Raw genomic sequence first — 27,493 nt, forward strand, 5'->3', positions numbered from 1 at the left:
GTAGGATACCTACTCTTGTACTTTGCATAATATTACAGTGGAATGCAGTGCAAAATAGCTCTCAATAACTTCAAGGACTCAGTACTCTCAAAAACAACACATATACATAAACTAGCAAATTATTAAAATTTATGAATATGCTACTGCTTATGTGCTACTATGACACCTGTGCCAGAGTGAACAGTTAGAAGCAGCTTCCATCACTGTTTTAATATACAGTGGTCACGGGGGTCTAACATCACAACCTCGTAATTATTGAATACTTACAATGAAGAGGCCGTTGTTTTGTTTTGTGTGCAGTACGGAATGAACCATAAGAGGTGTTCTTGGCCCGCAAGAGCTTATTTTAATTGGCTTACAAGGCATGTATCCTTAAAAAGTTATTGCAAAAGTACAAAAAGTATACCAAATGTTAAATAAGTGGTCCAGGTCAGTCAGTCCCCAAAGCCTGGAGTGGTCAGAGAAGCCTGCACGAAAAGGACTTTTCAGTCCAATTTCGGAGAACTAGGGTTTGCAGAAGTTGTGGACCAAGTTGCACGTGCATCCCAGGCGGAGGGCCGCTGGAGATACACTGTCTTCCGCGTAACCGGCTCCAGAACACACAGCGCCCCTCCACTAAGTGCTCGTACTTGGGGGCTTCAGGGGACCTTGACCAGTAAGCGCTCAGCAGCGGCGCCGCCCCTCCGGGAGCCGGGAGCCCAAAGCCCCGAGGTGAGGCTCCCGGGACGCCGCGCGCCTCTCCGAGCTTCCGCTTCCGGCCCTTCACGCCCCGCCTCAGCGGAAACGACTCTCGGGGGGGTGTGAGCCGGATGGGCGAAGGAGGGGGTGCGCCGCGCGGGCTGCGCGTGCGCAGCGTGGTGGCAGCAATGGCGCTGCCGTGCTCCCTGAACAGGTACCTGCTGCTCATGGCGCAAGAGCACCTGGAGTTCCGCCTGCCGGTGAGCCTGCAGGACCCGCCACCGCCTCCCACCGGAGCGGACGGCGCGGCGGGGGCTGGCGTGCGGGTGGCGGCGAGCCGCGCGCCCTGAGCCGCGGGGACCCCGGGGGCGTGCTCGCCGGGGACGTCGCGCCTCCCGTCCCGCGGCCTCCGCGTCGGGCCCGGGTCGGCGGCGGGCGCGCGTGGAGAAGTCCGAGACGGCCTTTCGCCCCTCGCGGGCGTTCTCGTTCATTCCCTCCCGCGCGCCGCGCAGGTGAACGTGACCGCCCTCTTCCCCCAGGCGGTCGTAGCGGGGAGCAGGCACCCGGCAGCGGGGCTCGGGGCGGTGTCTTAGGTGTCAGATGTGCCGGTCAGGCTCTGGGGGGAGAGTGGGGGGTGGGGGTGGTAGGGCTTAGTTGCTGGAGGAGTTGGGAAGGGTTTTATTTATTCACTTGGAAACACCTTCAGAGTACCTGTAATTGAACACGCGGGACTCTGGGGATATAACGGTGACAAAACCAGTTTCCATCTTCAGGGAGCTTCCTGGTGAGTCCAAGGGCGGAGCAGATGCATAAACACAGCGTCGTGAAATCATGTTGCGAAGTGCAGCGGCGGGGAGGCGCGCGGGGAGATACAGGAACGTACGGAGCGGGGGTCGAATCCGCCGGAGGGGCGGAGGATGTTGGCCTTTGAGATGGTTTCCCCGAGCAGTAACTAAAGGATGAATAGGAGTTCGCCGGGCCAAGCAGAGAAGTAAATTAGAATTACAAGCTATGTTTATTACTGGATGACAAAATATGTAGCAGAGAGTGACAAGAAGAGAGCAGGAGGGAGAGAAAGGGGCCAGAGAATCCAAGGCCTTCAATATCCTGGAGCTTGGAAGGGGAATGTATGGAAGAGTTTTAAGCGAGTGAGAAAATCAGATTTTTCTTTTAAAGGCGCTTTGGTAGCAACACAGAGGATGGATTTGAGGGGAATACTTCTAGAATCAGAGCCCAGTTAGGAATCTGTTGGAATATTCTTGTTAATAGATTAAGAAGCTCAGAAGTAGGGCAAGGGGTAAGAGGATGGAATAGACTGGCAGTATAGGTGATAAGGTGTATCAGGGCTTGATGACTGACTGTGGGAGGGAAGAGGGACCAATCACAGATGAGTTCCGAGCGGATATAAGGGTGTCTATACTTAAAACAGCACAGCCAGATGCAGGCGTTACATTTTGGTTGTGCTGAATTTCCTGTGCTTGTGTAAAATCAAGTGAAGATGACCAGGAGGCAGTGAATACATACATGAGTATGCACAGAGCACGATAGAAAGGTCTCGACTGGTAATACATATTTGGGAGCCTTCTGCATACCAACACTAGTAGAGAAAATGAAATTGTCCAGAGAAAGCGTAGTGTCAGGAGAGTGGTCAGCCAACTCCAGGTGCTTGGAAATATATTAAGTGAAAAGAGGAGGTCATGAAGATAGGCACGTGTCATAACAGGAAGGGTGTGAGGCCACAGAAAACTGGAGGGTAAAGTTTTAGGGATTTTGCTATAGCTGTTGTGCAGTGTTTTTGGAGGGGGGGCTAGATTGCTTTGGTTTAATGGTCACAAAAGATGAGGAAGGAGGGATAGAGTATCGCTCTTAACTAGATCATAATAGAGCATAGGAAGGGAAAGTAAGATTGGTTAAGAGTTTGAGGGACCTAGGGTCAAGGGAGAACCACTTCCCCCAGCGATTGGCATGCTAATAGGCTGAAGAGATGGGGAAAATGGATATAAGTCACAGCTGGAGGAGGTGTTTGTCTTTCAATAGAAATGAAGACTGGGCAAAGGATGGCTGTGGGGTAGGTAGCTACCCCAGGGCCTGTTTTCTAGGTAATGAATAAGTCAAAGTTATTACTTGAGAGATGGGGGACAAAGCAGTTTTATGGAGAAATTGAGAAAAATAGTAAAATTTGAAATAATCGTTGAGAGCAGAACAGAGATCTGACAAGTTAAACAATTGAATAGATAAGAATACAAGTGTTAGAGTAATGCCGAAAACCCAGCTGAGGGTGAAGGTCCTGTATTTGTAATTTTGCCAAGATTTCTGTGATTTCCTTCAGTTGTTCTCATTACAAAGAAAGATTGTGTCTTTCAGAATTAATGTTCCACTGGGCACATTGGCAACATAGGGTTGCAAGAGCATAGAGTTTCATTGAGGAAGTAATATTTTAATTAGATCTTAATTGATAAAGGAGGTGTTCTGTGGGTGAAGAGAATTGGCAAGCCCACCTCAGTGAGAAACTAGTATAGGTATACAGTGCGCAGGATGGTTGCTTATGGTGGTTTGGCATGTGGGATGTGCGGGAAGAGATGATGAAGCAGTAGGAACAGGATAGAGATGTGGGTCGGAACCAGATGCTCTAGTGTTTTGAAACCATTGCAAGGATTTGGATTTAATTTTAAGTTAAACGGGAGCCATTGACTCTTTTTTCCTTTTTAAGCCAGGAAGTTACGAAGTGTTTCTTTTTTTCTTTTTAAAGCAGGAAGTGACTAGCAATCATTTGTGTTATAGAAAGATAATTCTGGAGTACCAGAGAAAGGATCCCACTTAGAGGAATACTCCAGTGGAACTAGAGTGAGGCCAAGGAGGGTGAGTGCGTGTGGTCAGGCAGTGCTTTGAGAAGGGAGTGGTTAGGCTACAGTCTAAAAATTGCGTCCCTGGTGTTTGGTGATTTTACCTGTTTCTTCCTACTTAAATTCTTCTTAGTTTTATCCCCCAAGTTTTATATTCTCATTGTCCTAAGGCTAACGCCCCTTAGTCTGGCATTCAAGGCCCACCATTGCATGGTCCTCTTCTCTATAAGTACTACATGGAGGAGTGGGATTATGCCTGCCTTATGTTATTTGAGGAGACAAAGTGGTACAAATCATAAAATTCGTAGTCATCTCGTGTTTATCAATACAAAGCCTGACAGATTTTAATTTTGTATTTCTGATGTTTTTAAAGTAGCTATTGTGTTCTCTTTCTAGTTCTGTAACTTTATCTAGAAAGAAGAGGAGGTTAAGTTACCGAAATTTGTGTTTAATGAATTCACAGTGATGCTCCCTAGTTAATCGTTTCTTTTTTTATTTCAACATATATTTATTCATCTAATTAACTGAAAAGACAACAAAGTTAATTTGCAGTGGGACTCTCTTCATTCTTGCCTGTTATTTGGTAAAATTGTTGGTTTTTAAATCACAAATTAATACATCACAAATGATTTTAGTTTCTAGAGAAAGAATGGTTCCAAATGCAACTTGTAAACAAATACATTAAAAATATTGTGCTAGTAATAAAAAAAAACTTAAAAGTACCTTTTTTAATCAATTGATCAAAAAAGTGGTACAACATCCAGTTGAGAAGTAGTGAAAAGAAATTGAGACTCTCTTACATTATAGTTTAGGACAACCCTTTAAGGAAGTTTTTTGGCCATATATACTGTAAGAAGCCATAAAAATTTCATATCTCTGGATATAGTAACCCTACTTATTGTGACTCCTAAACAAATCCAAAATATGGAAAAAGCCATATATTCATGACATTTGTATGTTAGCCTTATTTTAAACTGATAAAATTGGAAACCACCTAAATGTTCAGCCTAAAGTATATTGTTTCCTACTGAAAAATTTGCAATTCTGATGCCAAGGAGGAAAATGTTAATGATACTAAGATTCAGAGGGAAGAAAAGAGAATCTTAAATGTGTTTACAAATATGTTATTTTCTGAACATTCTGAAATCATCTGTGTAATTTATTTTTATTGCTCTAGTATCAGATTTACTAATCTATAGTTCTTGTAATCTGTTTTTTTTTCTTTTCAAAATCAGGACATTTTCTGATAAATCTTTTGGCAACTCTCCTGTTGTATATAATTTCTCAGAAATTACTATTTGTAACTATACATTTTTTTCAGAACCTGGAGTTGTAATTTGTATGGTATTGAACTTTAAATGCCTTAGGTAGATCATCAACCCACTCTCTTCATTTTTAATTGCATTATACCTATGTCTTTTAATAGACTTTGAGTTCCCTGTGTTAAAATGTATTCTCTCTATAATATTTTCAATATAGGAAATAAAGTCCTTGCTTTCACTTTTTGGTGGTCACTTCACCAATTGTCAGGAGACTTATGGAAAGGTAAGTCAAATTTATATTTTTTATTAAATCATGTGTAATATACTTATAGATAGAACCTTGGATCTGAAGAGAAGAACTGCAAATGTTAAATTTATATTTGTGTGCTTACTTGTAGCTGTTTCTATGGGGCAATTGAATAAAAAGCATATTTTGGGGGAAATTGTGGTTTTGGAAAATAATTTAGATTTATTTCTAGTATTTACTTATTTTTTTAGTTTATAAACTTTAATTCAACAATTGTGCCATAATCTGTATCTGGTTCCTTCATTGAAAAAAGGGCTGGCTTTTTTTTTTCCGTTTTATTGAATTTATTAAGTTGGCACTGGTTAACAAAATTATACGGGCTTCAGTTGCACAGTTCCACAACACATCATCTATACACTGTATTGTGTGTTCACCACCCCAAGTCAAGTCTCCTTCCATCATCTTTATCCCCTTATACCTTCCTCCCACCCCCAGCAAACACCACACTGATGTCCGAGTCTATAAGTTTTTTCTCTCTTTTTTCCCTTTTTTTTTGCTCAATCACTCTACCCCCCCAGGCCCACCCCCACTCCTACCCCATACAACTGTCAGCCTGCTCCCTATCTATGAGTCTGTCTCTATTTTGCTAGTTAGTTCATTTTATTCATTAGATTCCACATATGAGTGAAATCATATGATACTTTTCTTTCTTTGGCTTATTTCACTTAACGTAATGCTCTATAGGTCCATCCATGCTGTCCCAAAGGGTAAGATTTCTTTTTTTTTTTTTTTTTTAATGGTTGAGTAGTAGTGCATTGTGGAAGCAGCCCAAGTGTCTGTGAGTAGATGAGTAGATATAAAAGGGCTGGCTTTCTTTGATGAGGTATAATTAGAGTTAGAATTTAGCTGAATTTCAGGCTTATATTGGTATTCATTTTAAAATTTGAAATTGTGCATGTGCAAGATTATGAATTTATGAGCTTTCTGTTTTGTATTTGTTAGTTTATCAGTGTATTAGGTAAGTTCTGGAGTAGAAAAAAAAATCATTTATAATTCTTCTTCCATGACATGGCTTATAATTTAGGGAGACTGCCTTCTAGTCTTTTTTCATTGACTTTTCCACCCCCTCAGTTGTAATGCTACTTATGAACTTCTGCAGTCTCTTTTTCCCTTGGTTATATTAATATAAGCACACACTGCTACACAGCCTTCATCACTAACAGGGCTGTATAATATTTTCCATTGGTTAGCTCTATCATAATTTATCTAATGATTTTATTTCATTCAGGTTGCTTTAAAATTTTTTCTAATAATAATAGTACTAGGGTGACCATCTTTTTTCCTGTTTGGATTATTTTGAATTTTTTTGTAGGGTCCTGTAAATACTGGAAGAAGAAAGACTGGGTGTGGCAGGTATTATTTCTTGCAAAAGATGAGAGAAAAGTTCCTGATGTTGGACTTGTACTCCTGAGTGACTTTCACTTGTTGAGGAAGGAGGAAAAGAGGGAGAGTGTGGATATTACTGAGTGAGGGTGATGAACTAAGGTCATGGTTCTGCTGGGTTTTGGAAAAGTTTTCAGTTTTGAGACAGAGGGTTGGGGGGAAATCCCCCTTATGGCACCTATAACTTTTTTCTAAGCTAGAATATGAAAAATTAATGATAATTTAATAATTTATCCTAGTTATTTCAGAGCTCGCTCCCCCAACTCAGGTGGTCACAACTACCTAGAAAAAGAGGGATCATTCATAGAAGTACATTACTTAGAAGTTAGAAATACAATAGTTCTATTATAAGGAATGATTAGCAATAGAAAAAAAATTCAAGATTATACTTTGGATTTTATATGCATTTATTATTTTGGTCAAACTAAATAGGAGAGCAACTACAAAATTAACCTGAAGTTTAAATAACCTTAAATTTGCTGATATTTTCATTTATAGAGTCACTTATAAATGTGTTCTGACATTATGCTATAACATCCTAACAGATCCCCTATTAAAGTGATTTACTTTTTTGACTATTAGAGCACTTTTAATTTTGGTTGGAGTCAGATTGCGTATTATCTAAAAGTAGTAAATAGTAATCTCCTTGACTTCTTGAATAAAAGCATATGAAGCCATAAAACTTTGTAGAAGTAAGTTGTATATTGTTTTTTCTTTCAGTCTCCTTTTTGGATTCTTAGTATTCCTTCTGAAGATATTGCCAGAAACTTAATGAAACGGACAGTGTGTGCCAAGTAAGAAAAACTTACAGTGTTCTCCTGCATGAGTGTATACCATGCTTCTCATAACTACTATGCCCTACTTTTTGCTGTATTGCACAAAGTGAAAGGGATCAATTGTTGAGTGGCGGTCAGTTTAGCTTGCAGTTACCTGCATTTGCCACTGGATGGAGGTGGGGGAACAGAGGAGACTTACCTGCTGAAACAGGGTGAAAGAATCTCAGTATGAAATGCAGAAAACACTTATTTTGGAATAATTTTTTTATAAACTGTATTAAGCAATAGTATGTTATAAGATGTAAGTGCTATGTTATTACATAGCATAAATGCCACAGTTAATTCTAACCAAAATATTGAAAATCTAAAAAATGTTTCTCTTATAGTTGGTTTTTAGTTGGATGAGCAGGTTGGTGAAGTGTAAGATGAGAAAAAGTGAGGACTGCATGCAGTAAGTTTTACTGTTTCATTTGTTAGAGGGAGGAATTCTGATGATCATATTTTAGTATGGATTAATGTAATTATGTTGTTCACTATCTTGAGTGCTTTCTGGAATTTATCATTGGCATTTGTTTTTTCCTTTCATTTCTTCTTTTTTATATTACTGGAAAATTTTCTATTTTGGGGTTTGAAAATTAAACTATTTTCAACATGCATCTTAAAATTTGAACAACTTACGTTATCTTTGAGTTGCCTTTTTCTCCTGAACATTTGGTAAGATTACTGGATGCCTTCTTTCCTTAGAAATTATAACATTTAGGCCCAGCCGGGCGTGGCTCAGCGGTTGAGCATTGACCTAGAATCCAGGCGATTGGGGTTCGATTTCCGGTCAGGGCACATGCCCGGGTTGTGGGCTCAATCCCCGTCGGGGGCATGTAGGAGGCAGCCGATCAATGACTCTCTCATCATTGATGTTTCTATCTCTCTCTCTCTCTCCCCCTCTCCTTTCCTCTCTCTGAAATCAATAAAAATATATTTAAAAAAAAGAAAAAAAGAAATTATAACATTTAGTAATGCAGTGCAAATACAGATTTACATATATCTAGTTTTATTAACATGGTTGGCTGTTTTGTAGCATATGCAATTGCTGTATTATTGAATAGACCCTAACCCCGTATTTGGTTAAATTCATCCTATTGAAAACTGGCCACAGTACTAAACCTAATCTCTTAAACTGAAGCTTGTTAATGGGGCTAAGGTATTTTACAAAAATGACTAGAAAATGGAAACATAACTAAAAAACACACCCTTAATTATCACTTTAGCGTATTAAAAGTTATGGCTCTAAGCGGTGTTTGATTTCCAAAGATATGGTTTACTAGGTTTAAAATAGCTACTTGAGGACCAAGAACTTTCACATTTCATTCAAAGCTCGTATCTTCTGATGCATATATTTGATAAGTGGTACAATTAATAACTGTGTAATGATTATATTAATATTATATAATTTCCTTGACTGCTTTTTATTCCCTGTATAGTTTGTATAGCTGAGATTATACCTTAAGTGATTGCTAAGTAAGAGTAGAGTAGTATTACTGTAGAGGCCTTCTCTCTGTAAATTTAATTGTAAGAAAAGGAGGAATTCATTTTCACAGTATAAAATTCAGAATCCTAATTGTAGTAAAATCAACTATTATAAGCACATAAGCATAGATTTAAAACTTAAATTCAATTTTTTTGTGTGGTAGACTAGGTAGTGAAAGTTAATTTTGTTGATTTATTTTTAACATGCAATATTTTGAGCATACCGCAAAAAGTGAAAAATATAACAAACACCTAGGTATCTATCTTGTTAGATCTCCCCTGTTTGTTTGTTTTTTAAGAAAAAATACGTTTTACAGAAACCACTGATACTCTCTGCACCTTTCCAATACCTCCTTCCTTCAAAGGATAGTTTCTTAAAGCTTTTTTGTCAGGAAGGTTTTATTATACTGCTCGTCGTTGATTTTATATTAAGTTGACATCCATGCTTATTTATGTAGCACCCATGAGAAATGAGACAATCTTTTTAAACTTTATAATCTCTAAAATAGGGATCATAACAGTGCAATCTTACATATGAAAACTTTTCACTCTGAAAATCTATATCATGAAAGGTATTACTACTATAAATTAATATTCCAGTTTTAACTGAAGCTTTGAATTTTGTCTAATGTTTTATTTTGAACATTTTAAATATAAAATTGTTAGTGGTTTGTAAATTCTTTCCATAAAAGAGGAGGAGTGTTATTTCATATTTTATTGATTCTGGGTTATCATGACAAATATTGGTTCTTACGTTATACTGTATAGTAGTTTATTAGGAACAATTACGATCTGGAACTGGATGCACCTTTCCTGAATAGCCTGGGATTCCTGGGGTTTTTTCATTTTTAATTTTTAGAAACAGCGTATGGTAGTGTAAAGAGCATGGAGTCTGGAGTCAGATGGTTTGGATTTGAACCCTTGTTTCAGTTGCTGTATGACCTGAGAGTTTTTTAATCTCTTTATGCCTTAGTTTCCTCATTGTTTAAATGGCTGACAATACAAGCAGCTACCTCATAGGGCACCTATGAGGAATAAGTGAATAAATATTAAGTGGACTTAGAACAGTCCTTGTTCTTTGAGTTACTTTGAGCTACATTAAATGTTAGTTCTCATTATTTTTGCTTTTCAAGGTATTTCCTTTCTCAGGTTGAGTTATTTATGCTTTCTCTCAGTTAATGTTTTAGGAGTCTTTCTTTCCCCTTAAGTTTCATGAATGCAGTGAGCTTTGTTCTCTGTTCCTAGTGCCTGAAACAATTCCTGTCATATCGTAATCCTTAATATTTATTAAATGAATGAATTGACCAATCTTGTTATAATTTTTAACATTAAGAAAATGAATACATGGAATTTTGGGACCTATATTGGAAAATATATGTACATATATACACACACACATATATATGTATGTATATGTCTATATATATGTGTGTGTGTGTGTGTGTATTGCCCTTTATTCTCTGTATTTTGTATAGCTGAGGTCACTCCTTAAGTGATAGCTACATAAGAGCAGAATTGCTGTAGAGGCCCTCTTTCTATAAATTTAATACAAAGGAAAGGAGGAATTCATTTTCAAAGGATAATCGCAATTCTGATGGCATTGTTAATTACAGTTATAAAGTAGTTTGAATTTAGATGCACAGAACTGTGCTAATATATAGATCAAGTTGTATTACAACTAATTCTAAGAACTATTGAACTGATTGCAATGAAATTTTGCTTGTAATTGTTTAAACGTTCCTTGAAATATATGGAAACTTGAGGATATTTTTTATATAAGAATTTTCTGTAATAGTTATAAAAGTAATTGTTAGTTACTAAATATTGCTAAATAAATAATAGCTAAATATCAGTAACATTTTTTATTTATCTTTATTGTTGGAAGTATTACAGATGCCACCCCCCATTGACCCCCTCTACCCCACTTAACATTTGTATCTGGTCATTTTTCTTTTTGTTTCATGGAGAATACACTGGGAAAAATGGAATTTTCTGCAACTTTTCACTCATTTCACTAAAATAACTTCAGTGATTTTACTGTATCATTTGTGTTCTAGTACAAAAATATAATGATGAAAAGCTTGAAAAATCTTGATTTATGATAAATTTATCTATTTATGTGTAAAGTTCAACTCCTGTGTGTGATTTGGACTTCAGCTATATTTGTTTCCAGGATACATATATTTCATTTATAGCTTAGAAAACTTAGACAGTAATTGTTTTAGTGGAGTGAGCATAAAGAAAAAGAACTAGTGAAATCATTGTTACATATTACTGTGCGAACTAATTTCCTAACAGGTTAGTACTAATCATTTATTTCCTAGGTCCATATTTGAACTATGGGGTCATGGAAAATCTCCAGAGGAGCTGTATAGTTCTCTCAAAAACTACCCTGTGGAGAAGATGGTGCGTAGTGAAATGTGGTTTCATCTAGTATGTCTGTAGATACTGTGGAATTACCAAGCTTAAAAAATTTATCTGCTTTTATTTTAGGTTCCATTTCTACATTCAGATTCTACATATAAAATACAGATTCACACATTCAATAAAACATTGACACAAGAAGAAAAAGTCAAACGAATAGATGTAAGTGAATTTAGCAAAACCCAAGAAACCTGTGAGATTCATGTAGTCTAGCCCCTGTTGATATACAATAATCCCAATGTCTGTTAAATGCTTATTTTGTAGCACATTGTGTGCTAAGTATGTTTCATTTTTTTGTCTTATTGAATCCTGATTCCAAACTTATAAGATAGGTATTATTATATAAACACTATTTTCCCTTTTAAATTTTTATAGCACATTAGAATCACTTTTATTTTGTAGGCTCTTGAGTTTCTGCCATTTGAAGGAAAAGTAAATTTAAAGGAGCCACAGCATGTATTCTCTGTTTTGGAAGATTATGGTTTGGACCCAAACTGCATTCCTGAGAATCCACATAATATTTATTTTGGGAGATGGGTAAGGAAGTGTTCTTTTTACCTATTTCAGTTTATTTTCTCTCAAAGCTAAATGTTTGGCCTTTTTATTTAACTCTAGATGTCGAACTTTATAGCAGCTGAAGACTCAGAACTGTATGAATTAAAGTCAGTGAAAAATATGTGGTTATGTGTTGTTTTTTTGCTATGTTTGTTTTTCTAGAGATTTAGGGCCTAGGTGGGAGGTGTACCTGGAAACATTAGCACAAGACTTGTCAGAAAGTCTAAACTGCTTTTTCAATAAAGCCAAGGGCAGATGCTGTGATAGCTGGGGGATCTCATTCGTGGAGCTCTCCAGTCTAGGTTTCCTTTCTGAAAATAAACGAAATTACTGCAGAGCAGTTCTGCCACTTACCTGAGGCTCTAAGTAGGTGAATGGAAGCTGTGGCTTATGTTACAGAAAGTTGTTATTTAGTAGAAGAAAAGATGCGTAAAGCTTACTACAGACCCCTGTAATAATTACATTCAGATTCAATTCAAATTTGATTTAAAAAGTCAAAGTAAATGACAACACACTAGGAACTAAAGGTATTTGTCCACAATTTTTTGGTAAAGGAACAAGTTTAGAGCAGTAGTAAGTGAAAGGAGTTTTCATCATTGAGATATTGTGGTGGTTTTTATTGTGAGTGATTATCTTAAATATGTTCTGTACAGTAACACTAATTTGAAAAATATCTCTGATCTAGATTGCAGATGGACAGAGAGAACTTATTGGGTCATACAGTGTCAAAAAGAGACACTTTATTGGAAATACAAGCATGGATGCTGGTTTATCATTCATCATGGCCAACCATGGAAAAGTGAAAAAAAATGATATTGTCTTTGATCCATTTGTTGGAACAGGTATTTTTATTTAACTGTTAAAGCTAGTGTAGAGATGTTGCTTGTTTGTATGTCAAGGTCATAGTAATATTTTTGCTAAAAGGTTAAATGGACTGAATCGTCTTTTAATTACTAGTAGTGACTAAGAAGCAACCACATATTTGTGCAGTAGCAAGCGTTTAACACTTTTGCTGCTTCAAAGAGGATACTGATAGAAATTTGTGGTTTTCCCAAGTAAACCACAAGGGGGAAGCATACCATGCATTGCAGTGTCATACATTGTGGAAATGTTGTAAAGCTATATAGTTTATTTAAATAGGGAAATTCTTGGCTGGGAAGAAAGACTTGGGTGACAAAAAAATGTGTTTATCTTTTAAAATTGACAGCCATATACTTCCCCATCCCTTTTTGGTAGCCGACTTTTTTGTTTGTTAGTTGATTCTTCCTGTGTTTTTTATTTTGGCAGTGATTAGCAGATACATGCACATTTTATTTCCACTTCTATCTAACACAAAAGATAGCATACTATATATGTTGTTTTTAAATGTGTGGGCTTTTTTTTACCTAACAGTATTTCCTAGAACTCACTCTCTATTTGTTCATAGAGATTTTCTTCACTCTTCCCATCCCCCTCATCCCCCGGCCCTCCCATTTTCAACCATCAGTTTGTTTTCTGTATCTTTCGTTATTTTTTATAATTGTACTCCATGGGTGTATGTACTGTAATTCATTCAGACAGTTCCCTATACTTGGGTGTGGGTAGTTTCCAATAGTTGGCAGTTACAAGTAATGTTTGCAATGAATAACTGTGTATTGGAGATACATATGTATGTATCTCTAAGGTGAATTCCTAGAAGGTGAATTGCTGGGTTGAAGAGTGTATGCATATGTAGTTTATGTAGTTGTGTTAAGTGTTGCCACATTCCTCTCCATTATACCATTTTACATTCTTACCAGCAATATGTGAGAGTCTCTGTTTCCCCATAGCCTTGCCAGCAGAGTATATTAAGAAGCTTTTGAAATTTTGCCATTCCATTGGATGAAAATATATCTTAATGTGTTAATTTGTATTTCTCTTATTATGAGTGAAGTCTAATAAGTTTTCATATTTTAAGGGCCATTTTTATTACTTTAAAAATTATTTTTCATGTCTTTTGACCATTTTTCTGTAGACTTTTTGGTCTCCTCAATTTTATTTTATTTTAATTAAAAGAAATATATCTTTATTGATTTCAGAGAGGAAGGGAGAGGGAGAGAGGGAGATAGAAACATCAATGATGAGAGAGTCGTCATTGATCAGCTGCCTCCTGCACGCCCCCGACTGGGGATCAAGCCCGCAACCCAGGCATGTGCCGCGACCGGGAATCAAACCGTGATCTCCTGGATCCTAGGTCAATGCTCAACTGCTGAGCCACGCCTGGCTGGGCGTATCCTCAATTTTAAAAGTACTTTGTATATTAGGGACATTAGCCCCCTCTTTCCCCGTGTATGTATATAAAATATTTTCTCCCAGTTTTCCATTTATCCTTTGATACAGCCTGTAATTGCTTTTTACCTGCAAAAATTTTCCCTACATCCAGTTTATAGATGGATTAAACTATGCATTTGACTAGTAGTTTGGTAGTCTTAATTTTTTCCTTTTAGATCTCTGGTCCATTTTGAGTTTATTTTCTTGTACGATGTGAGGAATGGATTTAATTTATCTTTTTCCAAATGCTAAGTCCTTAATTAATCCTTAATCTTGTTCTTGGACTTTTAAAAACTTTTTCTGTGAAGTGAGAATAATTCTTTGAGATATATACATGTATATAATGTTTAATATGCACACAAACACATAGACCAGACCATAAAGTGTAGAAATAGAGTTAACTAGTGGAGGTAAAATTTTCTTCCCTTCATGCAGATTAGGATGGATATATTAGGAAATGCTAACTTCCACAGCAAACAAGGTCTTCACTACCTTTATTTTGGTAAGGGGTGAGGAGACCTGCCCCTAAATTGCTTTATGGTAGCTCCTGAAAGTGTGTAGAATATCTTGGTCATTTGACTGTTTATGTATATATAGGACAGTCAATGGAAAACTGCAAGAGGAAGATCTTTAAAATGATGCTGCTAAAATATATTTTATAATTTGTGTTTGTAGTTTAAGCATAGCTTTAGGACTTTAGCTAGTTTTTGGTGTTTTGTTTTAAAACTGGTAGTAGCCAATAGTTGTGAAAAGACACAGTTCTTAAGCACAGCTCATCCCCCCTAGGGCCTTTTGTCTCATTGATGGGTAGTACCTTCTGAAGGATTGGATAACTAAAAAGCCCTGTGCCCTCCTCCATGGCCATAATTTTTCACAAAGCATTTGATGATATTTTTTCTTCTGTTTCCTCTTTTAGTATTTTTAAACAAGTCTATCCAATCCCTTTTCCATTTTAACGGTACAAAATTGACATATTAGTTTCCTAAATTCTTTACCCACTGACTGCTTATGACCTCTGATTTTCTCAGGGCTATAGACTAGGGTAGAAAGCTTCAGGGAAACTGAAAGGACAGATACAATCTTTAGGAAAAATACCTTTCCTTTTTCTGTTAGATAGTCTGCTACATTGTCTAGAAGGACATTATGAGCTACAGAAACACTTTTCTTTCCATATTAGTAAGTACTTTGATTCTCATTTTTGTAAGATTTTTTTTTAAAGTTGTGTGTCTCTCTTTTCCTGAGGGGGAAGGTACATATCATTGGGTCAGTTCTCAATAGTTAGGAACTACTGCTGTTCTAATGTGAGCATGGCTAAAGGGATGATCAGCATGAATGTGTTGAATACATACAATGGGTACAGGCCTGCCTGTGATACGATACAAGACTTGTGAATGGTTTACAGCTCTTATTAACTGAGTGTGCAACTTTACTTAATTTAATTTATTTTACTAACAAATTTTACTTTTGTTTTCCTAATTGGTAAGCTAGTGTATATTCACTTCAGTTGCTACTGACCCCAAAGGGGACAGTATGGCATAGACTTCCATAAGAGCAAGTAGAGTTAGTTTTAAATCTGTACTCTGTCAGTTACTATGTGACGTTGGACAAGATTCTTAACTTGCCTGGGCCTCACTTCTATCATTTGTAATATGTTGATAAGTAATATATTGTGAGGATTAAGTGATGTAATGTATATGTATGAAATTCTTAGGCAGTCGCCTGATGCACGGTAGACATTCAGTGAACTGGACTGGTTATCATTATTATTTTTAATTATTATTTTGTTAAGAACTTAAATGCCTTTTTGGTAAAAGACGTTAGATATAGCCAATATTGAATGGTGATGATGAGCAATTGTACCATGAACTTATTTTATAGTCTCTTCTTTGGCTAATTTCCAAAATATTCATAATTTGCACCTGTTGGCAAATTATGACAGCCAGCAAAGAAACTGAGGGTTAAAATTGTAAACTTTTGTTCTTTGTATGTGACAAAATAATTGCTCCGTATCTGCTGGTGTAGGTAGCTGTGGTATGATTTTATGAAGGAACTCTGCAGCCATAGTTCTGAGGCCCCCCCCCCCCCCCCCCCCCAGAGCATCAGCTCCTTTCAGTTGAGAATACTCCCAGGAGACTACTTGGTTCTCCTTGGCCTCTTCTATCTTCACACGGCCCACAGGTGTAAGGAAAGGAGTGTAGCTTCTTTTGAAACTTGATCATTGCAAAATGATAGACACGGGAGCCAGGTGTTGGGAAACTGACTGTCCTGGTTCTGGGAGGCGACTGCAGGGGGAAAGTGAGAGCGAGGATTGATCTCTGTAGGCCTGTGAATAGCCTCTGCTTCCCATTTTGTCCGCAACTCTCTGTAGTTTCCTTTTCCTGAGTTTTCTAGGTTATCTATTAAAATTTCTGTATTCTAGCAATATCCTTTTGCTTAGGCTGCTAGTTTAATTTATTTGAGTTTTTTTTAATGGTAAAATAGATGTATAGTATCTCCATTTTTCTCCCTTTTTCCTTTTCTTTCTGCAAAATCAAAGCCAATTGCTCATTTTCACATTTTGTGAAGCTTTCCACTTAAATCTCTGAAGACGAAAATCATAAATTAATTTCTTTATCATAAATAAATTCCCCTTATTGTGTCCTTTTGCCTATATGATATTTCCCTAACCTTAAAGTGGTTGCTATTTAAGTAATGAGAAATTAAAACACTGAGTTTGTGGTGTTTTTACATTTGATAGCATGTAATAAGATACCAAATAGCATGTAATAAGATACCAGATGAGTCACATTACCTGCCCCCTCAGCACTTCAGCCTTTCTTTTTATCACCCCTTCATCCACCAGAAAGCTTCCAGGACACTCCAGCTGAGGTATAACTAAGTGCAAAAAATGCTTCATGATAATGGAGAAAAACAACTATATGATTGACAGTGATTACCTAGTGAACAGACAGAGAAGCGAATTTATAGCAATTTTATTTAAAACTTTCAAAGCTTAAAGGGCACAGTTAACTATCAGATGCAGTCTAACAGATTATTCATCTCCTTGCAGCAGTGTACTCTAAATTGGGTCTTCTCAAAACTCACTAACCAAATGGATAAGGTTCTGTTTAAGGAAGCACAGGAAAGCTTTTCTCTTCCCCTTGACAACTAGTTCTTCTAGGTGAGTATCTGCATTAATTGGCAGAATTGTAGTAATTCCTGTAATTTGGGTGAAGTGATTTTGTGAGTATTCCACGTCATCACATATGTACCTTTCCCAAATAGGGACTGTTCCATTTATAGAGTAAGAATTATAAGGTCTTACTTACCTTACCTCTCACACAAATGCTTTTGTAGTTAGTATGAGAGAACCTAGGTTTTGCTTTTTGCTGTGTTTTTAGTCCTGCATTTCTCTTCTTCATGGACCCCAATAGGAGGTAGTTAGTTATAATATTATTCATGAGAAAAGTGTTTGTAAATACATGTTATCAGATTGTATTTTAAATGGCTATGGGAGGAACACTATTAATTTATAGATCTTAACCTTCTGGAGGCACTACCCATCTTAATTTTAGAGAGAACATTTCAAAAGGATATAAGGGAAATGGCCCTGGTTATTTTCCCTTATCCAAGTCTGTGCACAGTCTAAGAATGTATTTCTGATTTCAGTTTTACTGACAGACCTTTCTATAGTAAAGGTAGTAGGACTTGCCCAAACAGTAAAAGCGTTTTCATTTGGATGATTAAAAAAAGTGAAGTTCAATGAAAGTACAAGTATTAAAGTATTTAATTTTATGAAATTTTAAAAACAATTTAAAAATATTATTGCCTTTTATTTTAGAGGATTTCATTAATTTTTTAATCTTTATTAGGATTTTTCTTTATGTGTGAGCTAGTCACATCTGCCAGATTACTTAGTCTAGTTGTATTGGGACATTTGTTCTTTCTCTGATCATAGCACTAAGCAAGCAGAAAAGTCATTGTATTGTTTTTGTGTGCGTTTCATAATTGTTATTCAGAAATTCATATTTACAGTTTTAAAACGAGATCATTGCTTCATTGGTTATAGAAATAACTATTTCTGATCCTAATATTTTAATTACTGCAAGGATTAATGTCTTACATATTAATTATATGCTCTTGAGTTATTTGAAACTTTGTGACTTCAGTGGGAATTGAGCCCAGTTGTCAGAATTTATTTGTTGCCAACTCTTTGTGTAATAGTCATCTGCTCATTTGTATAAAAGGAGCAAGGTGCTTTGTGTAGACCTCTTAAAATGAAATGAAAATAATGTCTAAATATACATTATTTTGAACCCCCAAAAGATACTTTTCTGTAAGTATTGCTGTTTAAAGTAATGATTCCAAGTCATACATCAGTTACCTGCTTTGTGACCATAGTGAGCATAACTTAAGGGTTTGTTTCTTTTAGTTCAGAGGCCTGCTACTGTGGCCAGGACTAGTGTCTTTCTAGGGTACTCTCCCTGCAGCTGGTTTGTAAGAATCTGGGCCAGATTAAATAGTGGAAGACATAAGAGTCTTGGACTTTCTGTTAACAGATCATAATTGTGTGATTTTCAGGTGGCCTTCTGGTAGCATCTGCTCATTTTGGTGCATATGTATACGGGACAGACATAGACTACAACACAGTTCATGGCTTGGGTGAGTAGTGGTTCTAGACAGTGTTACAGTGTTTGCTCTTGTACCAAATATGCCTTTAAATAGTTTTATGTGGCATTATACATCTATGTTTAATGTTAAAATACAGAGTTGTGGTATAATACAGTTTTAATTATTTTTACAACAGTAAGATTTCATTGGGTATCTGCTTTTTATGAAGTAATCCAGTATGTGCAAAGTGATCTCCTGGGGGAACACAGTGATGAATGAGAAAAAGCCCTCCCCTCAGAGGGATTGTGGTCTTAGTAAGAGAGGTTTTTAAAAGGAGGCAAACCATAAAGCCATGAACTTTAGGGTTGGGAGAGAAGTAGTAGAGAAGGACTGGCCATTTTGTAATCAGCATGTCTGTGTTCATAAAACATGCAGTTTCTATTTAAAGATTGCTTTCTTTTGAGGGAGTTTTGGAAAATAGTTTAAAATCTGGGAGCTTTGCTGATGACGTGTTATTTGATGAATTGACTCAAACTGAAAAACCAACTCCTTATAGCTGAATGGTATTAAAAATGTCAAGTTTCATTGATGATTTTGAAGTTGTTTGTATACGTGTAGTTGAATCAACCCTTAAAATACTCTTTTCCTTTTTCTTACTCAATGTAAGTTATTATATAGGTGAGAATTTATTATATTTTATTTTCTTTTGCTGAAGAAGTTTGATATATTGTTCTTGATGACATGTCTTTTTTTCTATCTTGACTGTAAGGACTTTAGTAATATTTATCATAAGGAAAACAAGTTATATTTTATCAAGTTCACCAAAGTAAGCTCACTGGAAAAAAATATTCTTTGTCTGAAATATGTTAGAGCAGACAAAGTACTAAGAATCATTCCAGCTTGCTTATAGTAGAAGTATGTTTGCTTTAAGAAAATTGTCATATATAATTTATTTGAATTTTTATTTATGGAAGAGTATACAAAAGTTATGTTATAACCTTTCAGTGTACTTGGGTAGAATTCTGATGGGTGTAGAGTTTCCTCAGAGCTTATCCAAGATGCTGTTAGATACGCCCTTTGGTTGCTGGGCTTCTGATCTCTTACTGTACTCAAATAGTCTCAAGTTTCTCCTATTTTTAAAAATACAAAACCTTTTCTATCAATCCTGTAGGGGTATTCTAGCTACCATTTTGTTTTCCGCTTTTGCCAGCGTACTTCTTGAAACACCAGTATTTACATGCTGTCTCCTCTTCATCTTCAGTCTCTGGTGCCTGTAATTTGCCAGCTTCCAAGCGTACTGTAAATTCTAAGGCCACAGATTTACAGCGTTTGGCAGTGTTGACCTTCATAAAGCTGCCCCTGGCTTCCCAGATAGTAGTCTCATTAGGTCGTACTTTTATTTCCTTGGCTGCTCCATCGCAGCCTCCTTAAGGCCCTGTAGTTTTCTTTGTCCTGTGTTTATGCATTGGCTTTCTCTGCCAATGCAGCACCTCTCTGCCCCCTTCTCTGATCACACTGCCTGCTATGTAGTCATGTCATTCTTCTCCTTTTGATTTTTAAGTTTTGTTTTTATTGTGAAGTAGATCATAATACAGAAGAGTATATAAAAATAGAATAAATATAAAGCAAACAGGTATGTAACTGCCACCTGGGTTAATAATGTCATTCATTCTTATGGATTTTATGTAAGTTTATATACTGATGTCTCCTATGTGTTTATATACTGACCTCAGCTACCTGCTGAATATGTCTTTCTGAATGTTCTGTAGGTAGCTCAGAACCAAGATAGTTGTGTCTCAAGTGAACCCCATCTTTTTTCCTAAGCTTGTTTTCCTCTTGGTTTCGCTCATCTTAATAGATGGTATCATCATCCACTTGCGTCTTCTAAACTAGAACTTCTGAAGTTGTTCCTTCAACCCCTGCTGTAACTTTTCATCTGTAATGTCTCCATTTGCCTCCCCCCCTCATGGCCACAGCTCCTGCACTTCCCAAATTAACTTTCTTAGTTCCTGTTTCATTTATCCGATTCGTCACTGTGTTTCTACATGGGACTGCTTGCTGCTGGAGGAAAGAGCCCGTGTTCTATTCAACTGTGTATCTTAGTAGTATTTGCTTTGAACTTAGGAAGTATTGAATGAGTGTTTGTTTTAAAGCAGTTTTACTTGAAAGGTAACAGAACAATATCAGACATCAGTACATTTTACTGTTCAAAATACATTTTTTTATTAAGTTGAAATAAACAATTATTTGTATAAATAAAACAGATTTTAAGTGAAAGCAAGCTTTATTTGAATAAATGGAGGTTTAGATGAATTAAACGTTACTTTTAGCTAAATGACAAGAAGTAAGAATGCCTGTTTGATTTAATACTTCCTCTCTTCCTTTTTCTTTTCTTTCAGGAAAGGCTAGTAGGAAAAACCAGAAATGGAGAGGACCAGATGAAAACATTAGGGCCAATCTTCGTCAGTATGGGTTAGAGAAGTATTACCTTGATGTCCTGGTTTCAGATGCATCTAAGCCTTCCTGGAGGAAGGATACATATTTTGATGCAATCATCACTGATCGTAAGTTTGCTTTTATACACAAGTAGGAGTAGAATTAGTTTCCTAAAGTCATTCACATTTAAAATATAAGATTTATCAACACACACACAAGATGCCAACTTATACTGGTATTCCCCCACCCTTGACTTCTTCACATAGTGAGAAGGAAAAATGTGTGAATGTAGGGTAGGATACCATTTTAACTAAATAGTTAAGAGTTTACTGTTTAGTTTTCTTAAACTATGTATATTAACTTGTCATCCCTTTTTCTCTTCAGCTTATTTTTTGAGGTATGTATTTGTTTTTATATTTGTTTCATATTTGGCTATAACTGGTTATTAGTATACCCACTGGAGCCAAAATGTCATTTGCAGTTATGGTATCAGATTTTGAAGCAGAGAGTTTCAGTTATCACACATTTTTCCGTGTGTAAGCTTTTGTGTTTTTAGTAGTGCCTGCTTTCACTGGCATCTCCTATCCAGAGTTACAAGAAATTCTGTGGCCACTGGGCTTGCAAACCCACTGAGCTTCAGGAATGTGCAGGAGAACTGTGTTCCTGTGCCTCATGAGTTCTTGGGCTCTTCAGGAATTCTGTATGAGAACAGATCTGCCTTTTCTAAAGTATTTGGCAGTGAATCTGTAAATTGTGGCAAGTGTGTCTCAACCCTTCCATCTCAGCCCACTTTTGTTCTTTGGTAACTTAGATGGTTTCAAATCGTGTTAACAAAAGAAAAATTATCAAGGGATTATAATGTCAGTATGAATATACTTTATGAAAACTGAGTAACTTTATTATTTTTTTTAGTATTTTTTTTTAATCCTCACCTGAGGATATTTTTTCCATTGCTTTTCAGAGAGTGGAAGGGAGAGAGAGAGAGAAAAGGAGGGAGGGAGGGAAGGAGAGAGAGAGGTGGAGAGAGAGAAAGACATTGATGTGAGAGAGACACATGGATTGGTTGCCTCCCATATGTGCCCCTGCTGGGGCCAGGGATTGAGCCAGCAACTGAGGTACATGCCCTTGGTCAGAATTAAACCCAGGGCCCTTCAGTCCACAGTCTGAATCTGTAGCCACCGAGCCAAACCGGCTAGGGCAACTTGGGTAATTTTTATTACCACTGCTTTATTGTTGCTTTCATGTATATTTACATAAAATATAATTTTTTCTCTGATGAATTGAGAGTAAAGTATATACATTGTGGCCCTTTACCCCTATACTTCAGTGTGCATCTCCTAAGAATAGGGATAGTCTCTCAGCCAAAGTACAGGTACCAATTTCAATAAATCAGTGCAATAGTTTAATCTGCAGTTTGTCATCAGTTTTGTCAATTGACCCAGTAAAATCATTTATAGCATATTTCCCCCTCTAGTGTGATACCTACTCTAGTGTTAGGTATTGCATTTAGTAGTCATATCTTGTAGGCATCCTTTAATTTGTAACACTTTCACAGCCTTTCTGTCTTTATGCCACTGACATTTTAAGAACACAATCGCCTGCCCGCCCTCCCAAATCTTTTAAATCATATGTTCCTCCTGTACGCATTCTCAGCTGGAATATTGTGTAGGTGATGTGCATCCTTCTCAGGGTGCCACAACTGGAGGCACATAAGTCCATCTGCCCCTCACTGGGGAGTAGGTGACTTTTGACTACCTGTGTGTGTTACCTGTGTTTTCTGTCTAGCTCCATATGGTATCAGAGAATCTACAAGAAGAACAGGTTCACAGAAGGAAATACCAAAGGGGATAGAAAAATGGTAAGTGAAAGCTAAATGTGATGTATTACTACTTCGAGAAGAAGCATGTTGCTTCTTTTTAATTAACTCAATTTAACAGCTGTAAAGTTTTTCACTGATTTTGAATTTTTTTTTGTCTAGTCCAGAAAGCCATGTTCCTGTTTCCTTGAGTTATCATCTGAGCGATATGTTTTTTGACCTGTTAAACTTTGCAGCTGAGACCCTCGTATTAGGTGGAAGACTAGTCTATTGGTTACCAGTATACACACCAGAGTACGTAAATTAAATACATTTTTTTTAGTGTCATTTGTCTATGGTGTTTGTATATCTAGCATAATTTTTTCCCTATATAATTGTCTTTAGGATAAACATCTTTCTATTTAATGTACATGGTAGTATTTGTTTACCTACATATGTGTAAAACTGGCCCTTTATCTTATTGATTGAATTACTTTGACCTTTTTATTTTATGTCGGGGGTTGGTGAACTACAGCTGGTGGGCCAAATATGGTTCTCAGCCTGTTTTTGTAAAGTTCTTAAGCTAAGACTGGTTGTATATCTTTAAAGGGTTAAAAAGAAACACAAAGAAGAATATGTGACAGAAAATACTTTAGCCACAAAGGCTAAAGTATTTCCTCTGGCCCTTTAGAGAGAAAGTTTGCCACTCCCTGTTGTGTTCACACTTGACTTAGTGCCTGATAGAGCTGTTCAGTGGCTGTTTTTCCTGGCCACAAATAGGTAATTTCTAACAACTTAGCTGAATGATTCATGTATCTAGCTAGCTTTAATATATATTGGCTATTATGATCACCTTAAATGCAATAAATCTTTTTAAAAAGCTAACACCAGTATAAAAGCTGTGCATCTATTTAAGGTCCTGATTATGTTCAACATTACTGGTTTGGGTTTTATTATTCAGTAATTATTAATTATAAATAGAGCTGTGTACATCAACAGTGAAAGATAAGATGTTTTGAAGGTCAAGGCTCTGTCTTCTCTCCCTTACCACTTTTTATTTTGTCAACTATGGTGTGGAATATATTCCTTCATATCATAAGTACTTTGTATGAAGACTCCAAATTTGATTTTAACTAATGTTGTACAAGTGCAACATTTCTGACAATATAATGAACATTAGAGAATTATTAGATGAGGTGAAACCTGAAATAGTCATTGCTTGTTGGAGAGCCCTAAGGAAGGAAGCAGAGAATGACTTCAAGAGAATTCCTTCTACTGATAATAAAATGAAGTGCATTATAAATGTTGCTTGGTAAGTGGGTGATGAAGTTTTGAGCATGTGGTTGAGGTAACGGGGAGAGCTCCTTGAAGGTTGGAGAGACCTAGAGAAGTCAGTAAAAGTGGGGTGGTGGAGACAGTGTTGATGCGTAAGAACAGGCTAGCCAAGATGGTAGTCCTTTACATGAAGTGAAATCAGCATCTTCCCCATTTTGGGGCAGAGCTTTAAATTTCCCTATATAATAAGTGTTTCCAGACACTATCTAGAAAGGTATAGAGATTTGCAAAGGAAAAATAAGAACTGGCAATTACAGCGTTGTTAACTACGCAATTCCCGGTGTACCCTCTCCCTTGTGCTTCTGCCAAGAGCTGGTTTCCCCATGTCTCTGTCATCTGTTTTTCTGCCAAGATTGATACCAACAACCTGTCAGATGTCAGGTTCTAAACTACTGCAGCCTGACTGTCCTGCTCTCTGGCTGGCATCATCTCCATTCACATAGTCCCTGTGCTCCATAGCAGCAGTTACCACTGCCCATCTTTGTGGTTTCCTGCAGTTTTATTTCATGGTTAAGGTGACCAGAGAACTGATAGCATCTGTAGTGTTTATTTTAGTGGTAGTCTATTTGAATAATCTTATAAATAACTTTAGCCCTGAAGTTTTACAAAGTTAATGGAGGTCTCAAAATGCCATTAAAATTTTGCAGGGGCAAAATTTTATAGAGTAATGTATATGCTGTAGTGGCCTTTATACTTTGGGAAATTATAAATCTCCTGATGAATCAGTCTTTCATGAATGTCAGGTTGTTGTAGAATGTATTTGACTGTTTTGGGTGCTGTTGTGGGATCCTTTAGTGTGGAATTGTTGTCTTATATTTTTGTGGTTTAAGTTCTTGGCCTTCTTCAATAAAACATACTTGTATTCTCTCATTTCCATTCTACAGGTAAAACAAACTACTTTTATTCAGATGTGGTAATATTAAAATACTTTGTGTTTTTTTTTTTAAATAGCTTGTTTATGGGTTATGTAAGCAGCATATATGAAATAAAATGGTACAGCATCACATGTAGTGGGAGGAGGTCTCATACACACTGGATAACCTCCATGACCATCATGTGTGGGGTATCCATGTGAAGTGTTTGTAACAGTCAGCTGTTCTTCCTGCAGATACACTGAAGAGATGGTGCCCTGGCATCCTTGCCTGAAACTCATTAGCAACTGTGAGCAGAAGCTTTCCAGTCACACAGCAAGGCGCTTGATAACAATGGAAAAGGTGAAGCAATTTGAGGTAAGTTATCCTAGTATTTTTGGGATAAATTCTGGAAGGATCAGAAGTCAATTTTTTTAGTTTTCCTCTGGTGGAGTTTGGAAATGTTAGTCCTTGATTTAAAAAGAAAAATTATCAATGAATTCAGGAAAAGGCAGAAGGTAAAGAGGTTTGTGGCATTTGATGGGGTTAGAGGGTTGAAGTAGGTTATAGAAATTGAGAAGAACAGAATTAAAGCTGACCTTAACTTCCCAGGCTTCATTTGACATCTCTGTCGCTAACTCAGTTATAAAACAGCTCACTCTTAATTATATAACTCGTTTAATTAGCAGTCTGCTAGTTACCATTTTTCTCCAAAAGCATGATTGCAGACTATACTGAAGAGAAAATGTCACTTTATATAAGGGAGAAAGTAATCTGTTAGGGCTCAACACATGTCTTCTTTCTTCTTCTCCCCACCCCCGCAAGCTTGAGAAGAAAGAATAAAACATCTGCAGTATTTCATATCCAGATCAGAACAGAATTGATATGAATAATGCCTTACAAGGGAGCTTAAGTAAATGCACAGAATGCTATTTGGACTGTTTTTAACCTGGATTGACAACCAAAGCCCTTCCATGTTCACTAGAAACTTGAGCAAGCCCCATCTTTGCTTTGGGTCTATAGGGTAAACAGAAAAGAACAGATTGTTAATGCCTTAGAATTTAGTGATGTGCACATCTTTTCATGCTCCTGTTGACCATCTGTATGTCTTCTTTGGAAAAATGTCTATTTAGATCCTTTGCCCATTTTTTAAGCAGATTTTTTTTCTTTTTGCTATTGAGTTGTATGTGTTCTTTATATATTTTGGATATTAACCCTGTATCTGATATATGGTTTGCAAATATTTTCTCCCATGCAATAGGTTGCCTTTTCATTTTGTTGATGGTTTCCTTTGCTGTGCAGAAACTTTTTAGTTTGATGTAGTCCCCCTTGTTTATTTTTGCTTTTGCCTGTGCTCTCAAAGTCAGATCCAAAAAAATCATTACCAAGACCTATGTCATGGAGCTTATGGTCCGGCCTGTGTTTTCTTCTAGGAGTGTTATAGCTTCAGGTCTTACATTCAAGTCTGTAATCCATTTTGAGTTAATTTTTATGTATGATGTAAGATAGTCTAGTTTCATTCTTTTCATGGGGCTGTTCAGTTTCCTAAACACCCTTTAATGAAGAAACTGTCTTTTCCCCAGTGTATGTTCTTGCCCACTTTTTCATAAAATTGACCATGTTTGCATGGGTTTATTTCTGGGCTCTCTATTCTGTTCCACTGATGTACATACCTGTTTTTGTGCCAATACCGTACTGTCTTGATTACTTTGGCTGTGTAATATAGTTTGAGATCAGGGAGTATGATGCCTCCAGCTTTGTTCTTTGTCCAAATTGCTTTGGCCATTCAGGGTCTTTTGTGGTTCCATACAAATTTCAGGATTGTGTGTTCTATTTCTGTGAAAAGTGCCATTGGAATTTTGATAGGGATTGCACTGAATTTGTAGTATGGACATTTTAACAGTATTAATTCTTCCAGTCCATAATCATGGGATATATTTTCATTTATTGTGTCTTCAGTTTCTTTCATCAGTATCTTACAGTTTTCAGTGTACAGGTCTTTCATATTCTTGGTTAAATTTCTTCTTAGGTATTTCTTTCTGATGGCTCATTATTAGTGTATAGAAACACAACTGATTTTTGTATATTGATTTTTGTAACTTTACTGAATTTGTTTATTAGTTCTATTAGTTTTGTAATGGAGTCTTTGGGGTTTTCTATGTATAATAACATGTCATCTGCAAATAGTGACAGTTTTACTTTTTTCTTTTCAATTTGAATGGCTTTTATTTCTTGTTCTTGCCAGATTGCTCTGACTAGGACTCTCAATGCAATATTTAGTAAAAGTGGCAAGAGTGGGCATCCTTATCTTATTCCTGATCATAGAGGAAAAGCTTTCAGCTATTTACTGTCGCATTTGATGTTAGATGTAGGCTTGACATAAATGGCCTTTATTATGTTGAAGTACATTCCCTTTATACCCATTTTGTTGAGAGTTTTTATCCT

At 36.7% G+C, this 27,493-nt stretch overlaps 1 protein-coding gene across 5 annotated transcripts in view; it reads left to right on the plus strand.

The window, feature by feature from the left end:
• Nucleotides 1-803: 803 nt before the first annotated feature.
• The window catches only part of TRMT11 (tRNA methyltransferase 11 homolog), a 41,348-nt gene continuing 14,658 nt past the window's right edge, over nucleotides 804-27,493 (plus strand). The window contains exons 1-12 of one of the 5 annotated variants that reach the window (XM_081139851.1): nucleotides 804-938; nucleotides 5,001-5,066; nucleotides 7,194-7,267; nucleotides 11,098-11,179; nucleotides 11,267-11,359; nucleotides 11,600-11,734; nucleotides 12,438-12,594; nucleotides 18,602-18,682; nucleotides 21,031-21,195; nucleotides 22,853-22,925; nucleotides 23,046-23,177; nucleotides 25,306-25,426. In XM_081139851.1, coding sequence (XP_080995977.1) covers nucleotides 810-938; nucleotides 5,001-5,066; nucleotides 7,194-7,267; nucleotides 11,098-11,179; nucleotides 11,267-11,359; nucleotides 11,600-11,734; nucleotides 12,438-12,594; nucleotides 18,602-18,682; nucleotides 21,031-21,195; nucleotides 22,853-22,925; nucleotides 23,046-23,177; nucleotides 25,306-25,426 — 1,308 coding nt within the window. In that variant the 5' untranslated portion in view covers nucleotides 804-809. Of the gene's footprint in view, nucleotides 939-5,000; nucleotides 5,067-7,193; nucleotides 7,268-7,694; nucleotides 7,701-11,097; nucleotides 11,180-11,266; nucleotides 11,360-11,599; nucleotides 11,735-12,437; nucleotides 12,595-18,601; nucleotides 18,683-21,030; nucleotides 21,196-22,852; nucleotides 22,926-23,045; nucleotides 23,178-25,305; nucleotides 25,427-27,493 lie in introns of those variants that run through there. The other 4 variants (XM_081139855.1, XM_081139852.1, XM_081139854.1 and 1 more) reach the window with 4 other exon arrangements.

The sequence above is a fragment of the Miniopterus schreibersii genome (genome assembly GCF_964146895.1).
Source record: "Miniopterus schreibersii genome assembly, chromosome: 6".
Taxonomy (NCBI): Eukaryota; Metazoa; Chordata; class Mammalia; order Chiroptera; family Miniopteridae; genus Miniopterus; species Miniopterus schreibersii.